The sequence below is a fragment of the Pagrus major genome, chromosome 21 (assembly GCF_040436345.1).
Source record: "Pagrus major chromosome 21, Pma_NU_1.0".
NCBI classification, from domain to species: Eukaryota; Metazoa; Chordata; class Actinopteri; order Spariformes; family Sparidae; genus Pagrus; species Pagrus major.
In genome coordinates, this window is record NC_133235.1 from 10985414 (window position 1) to 11000723 (window position 15310).

Below are 15310 nucleotides of genomic sequence, written 5' to 3' on the forward strand. Positions count from 1 at the left end.
GAAGAGCACACGAGGGTGAGGGAAAGAGGGGGTACGAACTGAAAGAGACTACAGAGAGTCGGCAAACAGTAACTCTAGCCTCAGTTTGTCTGAGAGCACGACTTCCTTGAACTTTTCTGAGGTGGTGGAGCGTAACGAGATGAAGGAGCTCTGCGTACACACCTCCCCCTCTTCCTCCGCTTCTCCCGGATGTCCCACGGGCCAGTCCTCTGTCAGATCAAGCCACTCTGGGACCCTCGGACCTCAATGCATGGTCTCGGGGGGCTCCGCTATGGACATGGATCCTCTCGGGCCTGATTACGTGTCCATGTGTCTGTTGGCAGATGAATCCTACCAGAAGCTGGCTATGGAGACGATGGAGGAGCTGGACTGGTGTCTGGACCAGTTGGAGACCATCCAGACCTACCGCTCAGTCAGCGACATGGCCTCCAACAAGGTAGGACAATTTAGCCTTTTTATACATACATACATACATACATACATACATACATACATACATACATACATACATACATACATACATACATACATAAACATATATATGTGTGCAAACAGTGCATTTGTGAAGTTGTTAGGAAGTTTTTGCATTCTTATGTCCAATATAATGTGACTAAGTCTGTCCTCTGTTGCATGGGACTTTTGTTTATGGAAATGCAGTTATGGATTTTCATTTGAGCTGCCTGTTATGGAGGATACATTTCGCTTCCAAACACAGCGTTTCACTTTCATATTTTAGACAACTGGCTTAATGGAATTATTCAAAGAGGATCTCAGGTCAAATCTTGTAAATGTTGGAGTGCAAGAGATCAGATGAGATTTTCAACTCACATAGGAGATACTTTAATCTCTAAATAACACGGTTAAAAAGTTGTCAAATAACCACAGATACACTCTTAATGACTGATATTTATGATCACGTCATACCGTGCAACTTAAACTCTTAGTATATATAACTGTGTCATACCCTGGTCTATCTACTGAGATGCTAATCAACCTAAGACCTCCAAGGAACACACCATACCCCCACTTGACAGTGCCATGTCTCCCATACCAAAATTAACAAGCTTTAGATCAATGACAATAATTTCACAGGTTCAGTTACAGATCAATCAGCTGTTCAGTATTACAAAATTATAATTCTGTCTATATTATGTAATAGTTATCAGAGGTCATGACATTGAGCCTGAACTTGTGCAGCTGTACAATTGGACTTTGTTGCAGACAGCATGGTCGTCAATTTGCACAGTGTATGCGAAATGTAAATTGCTTTTCACCACATTGACGCACTTGCAAAGTAACAGCCGTTCTGTGGTAGTGTGTGAGCTGGCTTCATTTTATGGATCTCTTGTAAAGAAGAAAATAAAAAATGAGGAGTGTCTGTTTTGCATACATGATTACTGTGAATGTTTGAATAGCCTGTATTCTATGGAAGTGCTGTTCTGTTTCTGTTTCCTCACCTCATTCAAACTATCTGAACACACGGTATGTTACACAACCAGCCAGGCATCAGATGTGCGTGCAGTATGATTTTAAACTGCACACAGATGCATTTGTCATTCATTTTCAGTGTGATGTGGATGTTGTAAGGTTGAGCTCAGTGGGACATTGGTCCACACTTTTGACGTCATCATAAAAGGTCACATTAAACTGACTAACATAAGTTTGTACAGAGTGTGGTTTAAGATTAACAGAGAAAATGAAGACTTGTTAGAGGAAAGTTCATACCAGCTTTAAAGGTTTACCCAGGTACAATGTGCTATATCCTCATTGCTCTCTGTGGAACTGAATTTACTGCTTTGCTGAAAAATGTGCAGTCACGTACAATATTGTGTGTATGTGGGCATTTTTGCACTTTGGTCAATCAAAACCAAAAAATTTTACCATTTTTATTTCACCAGCTAGCACCAGTGAAACCAGTGAGCAAAACTAGAATTGCTAACACAAATGTTAGCAAGTTAAATAGCTCAGATGTAGCACCATTATTCTTCTAGCTAAACTTAAAAATACTGTCTAGAGCCCAACTGATACTGGATTTTTTGGAGCCGATGCCATTGTTCTCATATCGATATATCAGCTGATATATTTATGTACCATATTTATATACATAAACACACATTTTTTTGCATTGATCGCTCAAATATGGTTATCAACATTTGTTTTTCAAGCAAACGTACACGAGGTAGGATATTTTAGAGTTTAACTATAAATTTACCGTCCAAAATAACATCAGTGTATTGAAACCATAAACTTAACTGACAATTCAATCATTTTTAGTATGACTGCGAATCTGGCTAGCGGCCTTGTGAGGCTGTTTTCAGGTTTAGCGGCCCATTGAGCTAAATGCCAGTTAGCATGCTAACATGCTCACAATGACAATTTTACCATGCTCAGTTTTAATGTTTACAATATTCACCATCTTAGTTTAGCGTGCTAGCATGCTAACATCTGCTAATTAACAAGTAATTACATCTGAACATGATGGGAATGTCTTTAAATTTGCAGATATGTAGTTATTTTCCAGTTTTGGACACAGCCAAATTTTGATTTTGAAGTTAATGTAATTAATGATGATGGTAGAGAGAAAGGTCAGAGGATCACCAAAGTCATTGGAACATCCTCTGGGCACCATGAATGTCAAGACATTTCCATTTTGAGAGAACACTGCTAGCATAGCTAAATAGATAAAGAAACCATTCTCAGCAATTGGCTTCACAGATGAGTTAAATCCAGCATTTTATTTCAATTTTGTTTTGGATATTTATGTCAGCTTTCCGGTTTGGTTTAAGTGAATATAAATAAACACATTGTGGTACTCAGAGATGACACCAAGCCGCTATTTAGAACTAATTACTTCCCCTTTGCTTTGATGCACATAGAAGTTTTTCAGGCGTATTTCATTTGTGCAGAGCTCAACCAAATTGCTGTACATAGCACACTATTACTCAACCCCTGTGCAGACAGTGGAGACTGTACGGCGGCGTCAGATTATAAACACCCAGGGTGGCATTGTCCATTTCCGTCTTCATTCTCCACCGTGGTCTGAGGGAGAATTGGGATGGGGAGGGGTGTTGTCAGACCGTGACGGGTGACTGTGACCGTGACACCAGCTTCCTGTCTCTCAATTTCCCCTGCCCCCCACTGCCCCCTCTCCTCTGCTCCCTGGTTACCAGACGACAATAGCGGCGCTTTTGACCAAGCATCCAGGTTGAGTCTTTACAGACAACCGCGTCACTGGGACTGTCGGGACAATGAGCACAAGGCCATGCAGCAACACAGCCGCTCGGTCAGACAGGCCAGGCACATTGTTCACCGTGAGTCAGAGTCTCAGTATGACCCAGTAGCACCACTAAGCATTGTTGACCAATTCTGTTTTGGAAAGGGCAGAGGACAACAGTTAATGATATCACAGTTTTGATTCCTCAGTGTGCGTGATTGTTGTGCAATTGTACAGGAAAGGAAAGAAATCAATTATTGGTCTCTTCATCTTTTATTGCTAAATTGCTGTCAAATATGGTTCCATTAATGCAGCATCTGCAGACTTGTGCTCCCTCCCAACATTTATATGACGTAATGTTTGACAAAGAGCCTGTTTCTTTTCGGAACCAGAGAGGATGTAATTGAACCCATGATCAAAACCAGGGTGTCTCCACTTTCAGTGTCCAAGGGCGCAGGTGTATCCGGGGCTACGGGACCACACACCCTGCTGACCGCCAGCCTGGTCGCCGTGACCTCAGAACAGGGAGCTGCTTCCCTGCCCCTCACTATCATTAGCCTCGCCACACTTCCATGCTGATGCCGGTGACGGCCTTGGACAAACACTGCCATCTGAATCCAGTTAGAGGAGTGTAGCGCTTTGCGGGTTTGCGTGCGAGCGAGCCCCCGAGCAGAGTGCGAGCCAGTAGGAAACTTTAACTCACGTGTGGTCACTTCAGCTTTGAAGCGCCGCCGTCTTCAGAGGGGAAAAAATGACAAAATTATTGAAACAGATGTAGTGGTGGGTCTGTAGCCGTAGCAGGGGCAATGGATATTAAATTATAGAGTTGTGATTCAGTTTGACTGAAAGGGCGGTAAGGAGATCAGCCGAGCTGCAGCAGTGATTATGGTGCCTAATTGTAATTAAAAGTCTTACCTCTGTAATCTGCTGTTATCATGGAAAATAAGCCAGAATTAGGAAAGTAAATATGAAACCTGCTCTTGCTGTAACTCTATTCTTAACTAGTTTTGATCATCACCTTCTAGGAAATGTGTCTTTCTACTGTTACTAAACTGTGAAACAACTCACGAGGCATAATCCACAGTGTGTTGACACTGTAAACAACCACACACGGGACAGAGGCAGCATTGGATCACTCCGGACTTTGCCAGATTGCACAGCTGAGGTATTGCAATAAGATGTTCCTGTGCAATCCCAATTCTGTTTCAGTTTCAGTTGAGGTCAAAGTGTGCCGTAAGAACTGAGCCAACATTTAAAGAACTTCCCAAATACATACACATAATTTTTCCTCAGCAGTACATCAGCATGGCTGTCTGCTAAACTTATCTGGGACTTTTCAGTGATTAGCTCAGGTATGTTAGTTGTTGCCTGAGGCCCTGTAAGGAAGCAGGATGTCTACCAGTAAGTGACCTCAGTGAATTAGTTTATCAAGTGAAAAGGGGAAGTAGGTGGGGACACATGCTCGGGCCTGTGTGGGAGGGAGGAGCCATCAGTCTCTGGTTAGACTGTGTAGGCCAGTCAGTCAAGTCAGCTTTATCGCTATATGTTTCCTGCCTGACTCCACTTGAGAAAAGAGAATAGAGAGAGAGGAAGCAGGCAAGAGCCTAGGACAGAGTTATTGCCCGTAGAACTTTTACGGCGTTTCTTTTTGGTTTTGTTTGTTTTTTTATGTGAAGTGACAATGGGACTATGTTGTTCTGAAAAGCAGAAGAAGAACTTTGAGATGCTTACGAGTTGGAAAAAGGTGAGTTGGTTTTGGAGCTTCTTACATGGTGCTGCCTGCCGTGCAGTCTGCTAATGGAGAGTATCATTTATGAAGAATAGATTGATTTGAACTAAGGTAATTCATTTCTTTACAAACATGATTAAATATTGTTTTTGCTGTTTTTTTCGCCTTTTTTACTTATTACATTCAGATTTTCTTGTCTTCTTTGTTTTCGGATTCAGGTCAGTAAGACAAAAGTAGAGTAGTGTGTGTAGTGTGGTGACATATTTGGCTGAAGAAACTTTGTTACACTTTTAGTGTTAATTTAAATGAGTTCAGGTGTAAATAGTGTTTTGGCTTACACCCCTAACATATCATTTACATTGCTGTTTTTTGCGAGGCACTGAAACGTGTGTGCACCTACTTTGAATATTCAAACTTGTTTTCATCACTTCTTTTTCTGAGAACTAACCGCAAGTTTTTTATGGTGCTGTAACTTCTCTCTGTTACCTCAAACAGGGGGTTTGTTCTGAGTGTGCGCGCTCTTTGCTAACGTAAAAGGATGTATGAGTTAACGTTATCCATTGAGTAATCTAGTCTCCTGAGAACACTCATAGACTCGTCACCATGCCGTGAGCGTATGCTGTGTGTCTGCACTGAACTACATGACCCCGGACGACTGACATGTGGCTCTGTGCCTCATTCATTTCCTAGAGGTCACGCTAATCCACGCTTTTCCGCTGCTTTAAAGAACCAATTACGAGTTCCCTTTGAGTGGAATAAAGCCGTCTGATTCCAAGCTCAAAATTTTTGTCCTTACGAGCTCTCTTTGATTTTTATGGACTGCCTCTGGCGGTCTGGGTTTTGAGTAAAGCCAACGCTTTGAAAGTGGTATTCAGGTTTCACAGTCAAGTAGATGTTAGCTGTCGACTTGACAGCTATTAGACAGCTGTTGAGACCAGAGAGAGTCTGGTTCAGTATGAAGAGAAAAGACCCCATTGTATGAAATAAAAGAGCCCTGGCAAAAGGCACAATCGTGGCTGATTTTTTTTTTTTTTTTTTTTTTTTAATGGCTTTATAAAAACAGGAAATTGCAATCACATTTTCAGGAAAAATAATTGACTGCACCATTATTCCATTGTGTTCATTATAAAGATTAGGATGTGGTTTTGAATTAGTGCGTCTCTCTCCTGACAACAAAAGCTATCTTGCACCAGAATCTGCCCCCTGCAACATCTATCTGTGATTGTGTGTTTCTGTGTGTCTCGCCCAGCTGTGTCTATCCAGAGCATCCCTGTGTGTCTGTGTGTGATGTGATGCAATGAGTTTAGAGTGGAGACCACCGTGAGAACGATGGAGGGGTGGGCCACGTGACTCTGTTGCCATGGCGTTCAGGTTGTCGTGCAATTGGTGGTACTCCGGTGGGCGGCAGACTGAAAACTCTCATCTGTTTGTCTGCCATCATCTGCGTTTTTAAGAAGAGAATACCGCTGCAGTGAGTCAGGAAACACAATGTTCTCGGATCAGACCTTTATAAATTGTACTCTAGTGATTATGGACTGAAGTGTGTGCAGCAGCTTATGGTTCTGCACCTGCAATGTGCAAAAAACAAAAAGAAAAAGACTCAACCCCAATCTGATAAATTAATACCCAGCGTCTCCTCACCCATGTGATAAATGCTGTGGTGCTTTGAAGCCTCGCATTGCGCAGTATGTGTTGGATCTGTTCTGCATTACTGAGCAGGGGGAGCAGATCGAGAAGGGAGGGGGGTTGAAAGAGACAGTGGGAGGGGGTTTGCAGAGAGCACAGGAGTGAGGGAGAAAGAGAGAAATAGCTAGAACGAGAGAGAGAGAGATAGGGGGATTCTCCCAAACTCTAATTTTCTGCAGTGCTGTGCGTGGCTCAATGTTCAGAGAGGGTGGGAGGCAAAGGGAGAGAGAGAGAGAGACTCCATCGGCCTCTCTGCCACAGGGGACTCTACAGCTAGAGCGCCCCCCCCCTCCTCTCCGCTTTTCTCCGTCCCTCCTTTCCTTTCTCCATCTGTCTTAGAGCCTGCCCTTCCTCCCTGCCTTGCTCAGTCTGGGCTGGGGTAAGGCTGGATTTCCCCCCCGGAGAACATTCGGATTGGTGGCAGGAGGCAAAAGAGGGTTAGGCAGACGGACCAGAGAAAAGAAGCAAAGGAAATATTGATTGCGTCCAGGGGGATTCCATCACTCTCGCCAGTTGCTTGCGATCCTGGAAAACGGTGGGGAACTATGAGGAGGCGCATTTGGCCAGGGATGTAGGGGTCTGCCGCAGCCCCTCTGGAGAGTTCAGCTGGGGCGTTTTTACTGTAGTCGACCATTGGAAGGCGAGGGATTCAGTGGCACTTTGAGCTTCAAGCTGCAGGGCTCAGAGCTGAGCCTTGGGGTCCACTCAGAGAGGAGCATAGAGGGCTTCTGCTGGGGAGCGCCAGGGGCTCAGCACAGCTCAGCACCATGCCTGAGGCCAACTACCTGTTCTCTGTGTCCTGGGGATACATCAAGGTGTGTCCCAGAGGAGATCTGGCATAGATTGGACTGTGTGTGTGTGTGTGTGTGTGTGTGTGTGTGTGTGAACATACTGTATATTCATGTCATTTTGTTGTAGCTGGTGAAATGTCTCAGATTTCTCCAATTCTGCCATGTGTTGATCACACAGTTGGAAGTGTTTGATTAGAGTAATTCTTGTCATCCTGGCGTGTCATTTTGTTTCCTTCGCAAGAATTCAGCAAAAAAACATGACGACACTGAATATTCTGCACTTCTGTGTTTTGTTTGTTGAAATGCTCGGCTGTCAAGTGTCTCAGTGACTAACTCAAACCAGGACCGAGAAGACATAAACACAGACCTTATATGGCGCATAAAAAAACACGAGGCCATGTTCTCCTCCAGTGGAAAATAACAGGAAATGCTTAATTCTTCTGCTCGGAAACAGCAGGAAAATGATGTAATGAATGTGTATGACCTTGTATAGAGCATCTAACCTTATGCTTTTCCTTTTGTTTTTTTGCCTTCAGTTCAAGAGGATGCTGAACCGGGAGCTAAGCCACCTGTCTGAGATGAGTCGCTCAGGCAACCAAGTGTCAGAGTACATCTCCAACACCTTCCTCGGTGAGCACTGCAGCACATATTCAGACACAAATAACTGCACGTACACACGTTGAAGTATGCATTGTATCTTCACATGCCACACCATGTCTGCATGTGGCACTCAAAGCATGTGCTAAGTAGCAGAGAAACTTGGTGTGCCCCATTGCTCTCAAACCAGTCTGATCTGGTCTGTAGGAGAGAGACAGAGAGTCCCCTCGCCTCGCTCTGACTGCAGAGAGATTTAGAGTGAGGGAGGGGAGGTGGTGGTTTGTACTCAGGGAAGACTTCCCTCTGGTGAGATCGGGGGCAATCAGGGGGAGAGGGAGAATGCTTGTGTGCATTCAGTGCCATCAGGTTCAGATAGACTCTGCATTATTCATCAGGAAGACAGCAGTGTTGCCTTGTCTCTGAGACGCCCGCCAGCGTTTCATGACTCACAGGCAGCCAGCAAACAGCCAGTCTGCCCCGCAGGTTTTCCATCCAGCTCACCGCCATCATACACCCAGACAGCAAGCTTATCAGGGCTGTGTGCACTCATGTCCCTGCTCTTGCTCGTAAACACGCCTCCGTCCTCTCGCCTCAGAGGAGCAAACACCTAAAAGGGAAGAGAGGCTGCATGGCGGAGACACTACGCCTAACAATAGAAGTGGTGCAGTGAAAGAGATTTGTGCATGATGGAGACAAACACAGAGAGAAACTGAGCTGATCTTTGAAGCTCTGTGGTTTTGTTGTCATCTGCATTGCAGCTAACACCTGTCAGGTGCAGTGAGATCATTTTCTTCCTGTGCTTTCTTTGTGGAGGATGCAGCTGAGGTAGATTTTTTTTTCTCTCGCTGCAGTATATGTTTGGTTCACAGACACACACATGCACACTGTCAGCTGCATAGAGCATCACATGTACAGAACAAACCTGCATCCTAACAGGTCCCTCCTTTTCAAAACATTTTGGCTTCACGTGAGTTAGCTTTCCACGATTCTGTGGATTGTTATTACAAGGCGTTTCTCAGAATGCAGCGGAACATTGTCATAATTCAACACCTCATTAGCACTTGTTGGCCCTTTGTCATTATGTTTTACAATCTTGTCATGTTTATATGTCAATATTTGTTGTTTAATCTTTCATTTTTGCAGCTTTTTTGCTGTCAAGGGAAAAGTATTTTTAGTAAAGTAACTCAAGGATTGCTCGCTAATTAAACAGCTGTCAGTGCAGCTTTAATGTGTTTTCACGTAGGTGTGAAAGGTCAACTATCTCCCCATGTTAACTTCGTCTACTCAGTATAGAGGCAAACAAGCCCAGATTAACATGACATCCCCTAGCCTCGTCTGAAAACCACTGTTTTAACTGTCTCCCCTCCACTTTTGTCTCCTTTTTATCCAGACAAGCAGAATGAGTTGGAGCTTCCGTGTCCGGTTCCCAAGTCGAGGGAAAGGAAGAGGAGGCAGGGCCAGCAGCAGCAACAGCAGCAGCAGCAGGGTGGGATGATGACTCATATCAGCGGGGTGAGGAAGGTCAGACACACGCCCAGCATCTCCGGGAGCTCCAGCAATCGTTTCGGGGTCAAGACAGACCAGGAGGAGCTGCTGTCGAAGGTTAGCGATGGAGAGATTGTACACCATAATGACTTGAATATCGTGTGATTGGCTGAGATGCTCACAGTCTGCTCTCTGATAGGACCTGGAGGACATCAACAAATGGGGCCTGAATATCTTCAGAGTGGCCGAGCATTCCCATAACCGACCGCTCACAGCCATCATGTACACCATCTTTCAGGTCAGTGCCACCTCCTCGTCACATTAAAAAAAGTGTGAAAGTGTTCATACACACACGGCTATAGAAGGCAGTGTGTACAGTATGTTCTGTCAGTGTCACTACAGGAACATCTGCTAGATTGACATTAGCCACTGAAATTGATTTGTAGCTGTGAATCACCCTGGCAGGAGATCAAATATATTCATCTCCAGCCCTTTTCTGCCGTATATGATTCACAATTTGCCGAAAGCGGTTTCAGAATTGATTTTAAGGTCAGATCATTAGTCTAATTTAAGAGACGCTTGAAAGTAACGCGCTTTCGGTGAGGAATCACTTCTCACTGTTGAAGGTCTTCTTTATCTCATTTTCTTACCGTGTGTCGCACGCAGGAGCGAGACCTGATGAGGACGTTCAAGATTCCAGCGGACACCTTTGTGACGTTCATGCTGACCCTGGAGGGCCACTATCACTCCGACGTGGCCTACCACAACAGCCTACACGCCGCTGATGTAGCACAGTCCACTCATATCCTCCTGTCCACGCCCGCATTGGATGTAAGTCACAGACACAAATTATATCAGCTACATTTTTGATAGTTTATATCCTCAAATTGAGCTCTGGTTCCTCATTGAATCTACATGTGACACCATTACCATGTGGCATCACCGCCCACACCTTTTTCTCAGGCTACTTTGATTTAATGAGGTGACTGGCATGACGTGCAGTTTAGCATGAAACTGCATGCCTGAGAGGATGACACGTGGAAGGACCGGCCTCTAGACCGCTGCCTAATACCTTACCTTGTTTGGCTTGTTCATTCATTGATCTCATTTCTTTATTATTCTTCCTCCTCTTCAAACGCAGGCCGTCTTCACTGATCTGGAGATCTTGGCAGCCATTTTCGCCGCAGCCATTCACGACGTGGACCATCCAGGAGTCTCCAACCAGTTCCTCATCAACACCAGTGAGTCCTCTCACAAAAACACAGTTTTTATTTAGTCTTTATTTACAAGATATATATATATATATATATATATATATATATATATATATATATATATATATATATATATATATATATATATATATAATGGTTTAATGGGATCTGTCTAAAAGGGAACAACAACAAGGGTTTTGTTTAGGGACATTACATTTAATTTCCCTGTTCCTCCTTCCTCCTCCCTCTGCCTTCAGACTCCGAGCTGGCTCTGATGTACAATGATGAGTCAGTGCTGGAGAACCACCACCTGGCCGTGGGCTTCAAACTGCTGCAGGAAGACAACTGCGACATCTTCCAAAACCTCACCAAGAAGCAGAGGCAAACACTCCGGAGGATGGTTATAGACATGGTGAGGGGAAACATTACTCTGTGAAGCTGCGAGTGATGTCTTGACTACTTTATTGCTTCCTCCCTGAATCATTTCTTACATCATTTCCCCCGTGTCTCGCTCTCTTCCAGGTACTGGCAACAGACATGTCCAAACACATGAGCCTGCTGGCTGATCTGAAGACGATGGTCGAAACCAAGAAGGTGACGAGCTCTGGAGTGCTGCTGTTGGACAACTACACAGACAGGATGCAGGTACGAGGCACGCTTGTACAAACACATGATGCAGACAGTCTGGAACGCATGAAAGAGATGCAAGAGAGTTAAATTTTGTATTTTTTTTCTCTGCAGGTTTTGCGTAACATGGTTCACTGTGCCGACCTGAGCAACCCGACCAAGCCTCTGGATCTGTACCGGCAGTGGACCGACAGGATCATGGATGAGTTCTTCCACCAGGGAGACAGAGAGAGGGAGAGGGGGATGGAGATCAGCCCCATGTGTGACAAACACACAGCTTCAGTGGAGAGGACACAGGTAGAGAACACACACATCAAACTCCAAAAGCAGCAAGTTAATAAAATGTTTTGTTATTGTTACTGACATCATCGTTTCTTCTCTAGGTTGGCTTCATTGACTACATCGTCCACCCTCTGTGGGAGACATGGGCTGACCTGGTCCACCCCGATGCCCAGGACATCCTAGACACGCTGGAAGACAACAGGAACTGGTACCAGAGCATGATCCCCCAGAGCCCCTCCCCTCCCTTCTACACCAGCGATGGGGAGGGCGGCCCACACGGGGAGTTGGAGGGGGGACCGGTGACGAGTAAATTCCAGTTTGAACTGACGCTGGACGACCAGGATGGAGACGGGGAGAGCAGGATGATGGAGACAGCTGACAGCGTGTCGCTGGAAGACCATCCGACTGATCTGGACACGGCGACACGCGACCAAACATAGCTGTCCAAACTGACGCTGTTCTAAGAGTGCAGCAGTTTCTGCTGTTTTTGGCTGAAATCATTTTAATTGCAGTGGAGCAATCCTGCAATCTGGCTCTTCGGAGCTGCCTGGCAAAGAGGGCCTGACTGAATGTGGGGCACCCCTGCAAACAAGGCTTGGAAACCCTGTGGCAGTTTGTTTTTGAGCCGCCTAGACGGGAGCTGGAAGAACGTAGCGTCTGTTCTTTAAAGAAGGGACTACTGTCGGACTGCGGAGTCGGGGGATGAATCTTGGTTCTCACAGACAAAGAACGTGAAGTGGACAATGTGTATCCGTGTACTGGGACTAGTAAAAAATCCAAACTTGCACTTCAGGATGTTTTTTATGTTCATTTAAATTCTTTGTATGTTTTTGTGTCGGGATCGGGTGCCACCTCGTAAAGTGTCCAACCAAAACTACTGGTCAACAAGTTTATTGTAACCAAGTTGTTTTTTTCTAACACTTGTCTAAAAGAGAAAAATTTGTGTGCCTTTTTTTTTTTAACAACCATGTCTTTTTGTAAGCGTTTTTATAATTTATTGAACACGTTCATGTAGCTGTAAAATGTGTCAGATTTTCTACAAAAAGAGGACACATTTGTCTCACACAGTCTTCCTAATGTTCTGGCAATAGTACAAGCTTGTTCTCACAAAAGCGTCCGGTGGATGTATTTCTAAAAATCAGCTGACTTCCCAGCACAATTTGCACTTTGTGGCATCGGATGGAGAGGTGGAGCGCATCGGTAACTTACAGGAAACATTACAGTAAACATGGAAAACCAAAATAATTTAACTTTGTTCCAATAATTCATTTCATAAGCTATTTAATAACTCATGGGTCAGATTCCCGTCAGCTTTTTGAGTCCAAAAACATCTAAAGAAAAATTTCCAAAGATCCTGTAAAGAAAGCACTTTGATGATTTCACTGCCACCTCTGAAAAGTGTGATCTCACGCTTTTCAGAGTCACTAGTGTAACAAATCAAACTTCCAACCAGAAGCCAAATTGATCCCTCACATCTTTCTGTAGCTGAAGGCAAAGTTAGGAAGTGAAATATTGCCAAAAATATCCAAGACAAAGGTTTAAAAGATCTGCTCCCTTGTGTTTTGAGCTATTCCAGCATGGAAAAATCTGTTTCCACCTCGTGATTCCCCATCTCATGAGCTCACACACCTCTTGTGGTTAACAGCAATCCATTCTCGTGCTGTACACTTTGAATGACTGTAAGACTGTGTGCACATTTTAAACAGACACCTGTTAAGTGATAGATTCATCGTAGTATCTTGTAGTTTTTATCCCAGCACTTTGAATACGTCGACAGCTCGGCAGCTGGTTGCCGATCTGTCCAACGCTACCTTAAAGGTACCACATTGTAAGGTGCAACCTTCAGAATAAAAGGGGTCAATATCGTGTCATGACATGATATCTCCTCTGTGTGTGTGCGTGTGCGTGTGTGCGTGCGTGTGTGCGTGCATGTGAGTGTGTATGTGAGTATTCACAGAGTCGCACAATCTTGTTGCACCCGGCTGTGTTGTGCTGACCCCTCAGCTGTTTGTAACAGTGTATTTATTATCTTATTCTTGTATATGATAATATTGATATTGATTGTTAATATTCCCTGTATATTTGTTATTATTTATATGCACTACCACATGTCAAATCACACTTTGACTGAACTCGTCTGGTGGTTTCCAGTTTAATGTATTTCGCAAGCTATTTTGCTATGAGACCGTAACATGAAGTTATGCAGTTCAATTTTGACAATTTGAAATGTCTGTTTTGGTTTTTAAGATCGCAGCCAGAAATCGTTTGTGCAGTCTGAAGCGACAACAACACCTCGCCGAGGTGCAGAAGAAGTCTGGCTTTTGTTTTTGTCTTTTTGTTCCTAGCGGATTATGAAGGCTGGATATTTACTCAGTATGTTGTGTACGGTGACGGGTCATTGTACAGCTACAGGAATATTTGCTGAAATATATGACGTGGTTTCAAAACTATTTTTTCAGTGTTTTCCTCACAATATATGGTCAAATGGTGTATGTTGTGCTCAACAAATGTTTTCTATCAGATTATTAAAACGGGCATGTATTACAGAAAAGTTCTGGTCTGTGTGTTTTTGGATCAAACAAACACTTGTTATCCTCGTCTCAAAGCTGTTTCGTCAACTTTGAGAAGAAGTGATGATGAAAGCAGCCAGGTATGTTTCTTCAGGTGCACAATAACATTCAAATTAATCTTTAAAGCCACAATCACACGTGATCCTACAATTAAAAGAAAACAACAACTGATGTGGTTTTGTTCATGTCGTAGTTCCAGTTTTGCAACTCTGAGGGGAAAAACCTGCTGGAAATGACAGAAGCAGCAAAACAACTGAATCGAGTCATTAGTCACTTCCCAGCAGTGATGCTGGTGACGTGTCTCTTCTCTGATTTGAGTTCTGGACGCTGAGCCATCAGTGTAAACAGGAAGGGTAGAGATAGTGATGCTATGCGCTTCGCAATGAGGGCATTCACTCTCCCATGGCCGCGAGCACCTTGACCCGAGGCGATAAGCATCGAGAATACGTGATGAACGGGAGGGCGCGCATGAAGCTGTGAGATGACTTCCACTGATTTCAGTTTCAACAAAACAGACGGCAAAAAAGAAACCTACTGCTCTCATATATCTCATGATAACGATATGTATTTCAGTCTTTGATGGCTTATAAATGCTTGATAGCACTCATTCTGCCTTTAGGTCTCAGCTCAAGAGTTCAGGTATTTTAATGTATTCATCTGTGAACCAATGTTTGAAAGGTGCTCAGTTTTTCAGTTCAACAGGCTTCATTGGCATTACATTCTAAATGTGTTGCCAAAGCCAACTTAGATGATGGCACTCATTAGTTAGCTATGAAAATTACCTGGTAGGATAGAAAATTGGCAGTGCTCATGGAGCAGTGCTGAGAAAGACTAGAGAGCCATTGTTGACACAATGTACTGACTTAAAGGGGCACTATGTAGTTTTTGGAGAAGAAATTCAAACTCTATAACATTTACATTATTAATGAGGTAATAATACAAACTCAGGAATAGGTATTTTTTCCATAACTGAATAAACAAGCTGTTCTCAGAGGAAAATAAGGTCCCAGAACACTGTTTGAAGCTAGAAAGGTGGCAGGGTCCGCCAAATATAAACAAAGTAAAACAGTATGAAACTGTGTTGTCCTTTAAGGTCAGTTTGTTTATTCAGTTGT

General features: G+C 43.8%; 1 protein-coding gene across 1 annotated transcript in view; it reads left to right on the forward strand.

Annotated features, from left to right (window-relative positions):
- LOC141016423 (3',5'-cyclic-AMP phosphodiesterase 4B-like) overlaps positions 1-14176 on the forward strand; it is a 55259-nt gene extending 41083 nt beyond the window's left edge. Inside the window, exons 9-18 of the mRNA XM_073490778.1 lie at positions 324-436; positions 7957-8050; positions 9408-9619; positions 9702-9800; positions 10169-10333; positions 10644-10743; positions 10974-11128; positions 11239-11361; positions 11458-11640; positions 11727-14176. Of these exons, the coding sequence (XP_073346879.1) occupies positions 324-436; positions 7957-8050; positions 9408-9619; positions 9702-9800; positions 10169-10333; positions 10644-10743; positions 10974-11128; positions 11239-11361; positions 11458-11640; positions 11727-12065 (1583 nt within the window). The 3' untranslated portion in view covers positions 12066-14176. The remainder of the gene's footprint in view (positions 1-323; positions 437-7956; positions 8051-9407; positions 9620-9701; positions 9801-10168; positions 10334-10643; positions 10744-10973; positions 11129-11238; positions 11362-11457; positions 11641-11726) is intronic.
- Positions 14177-15310: the final 1134 nt, after the last annotated feature.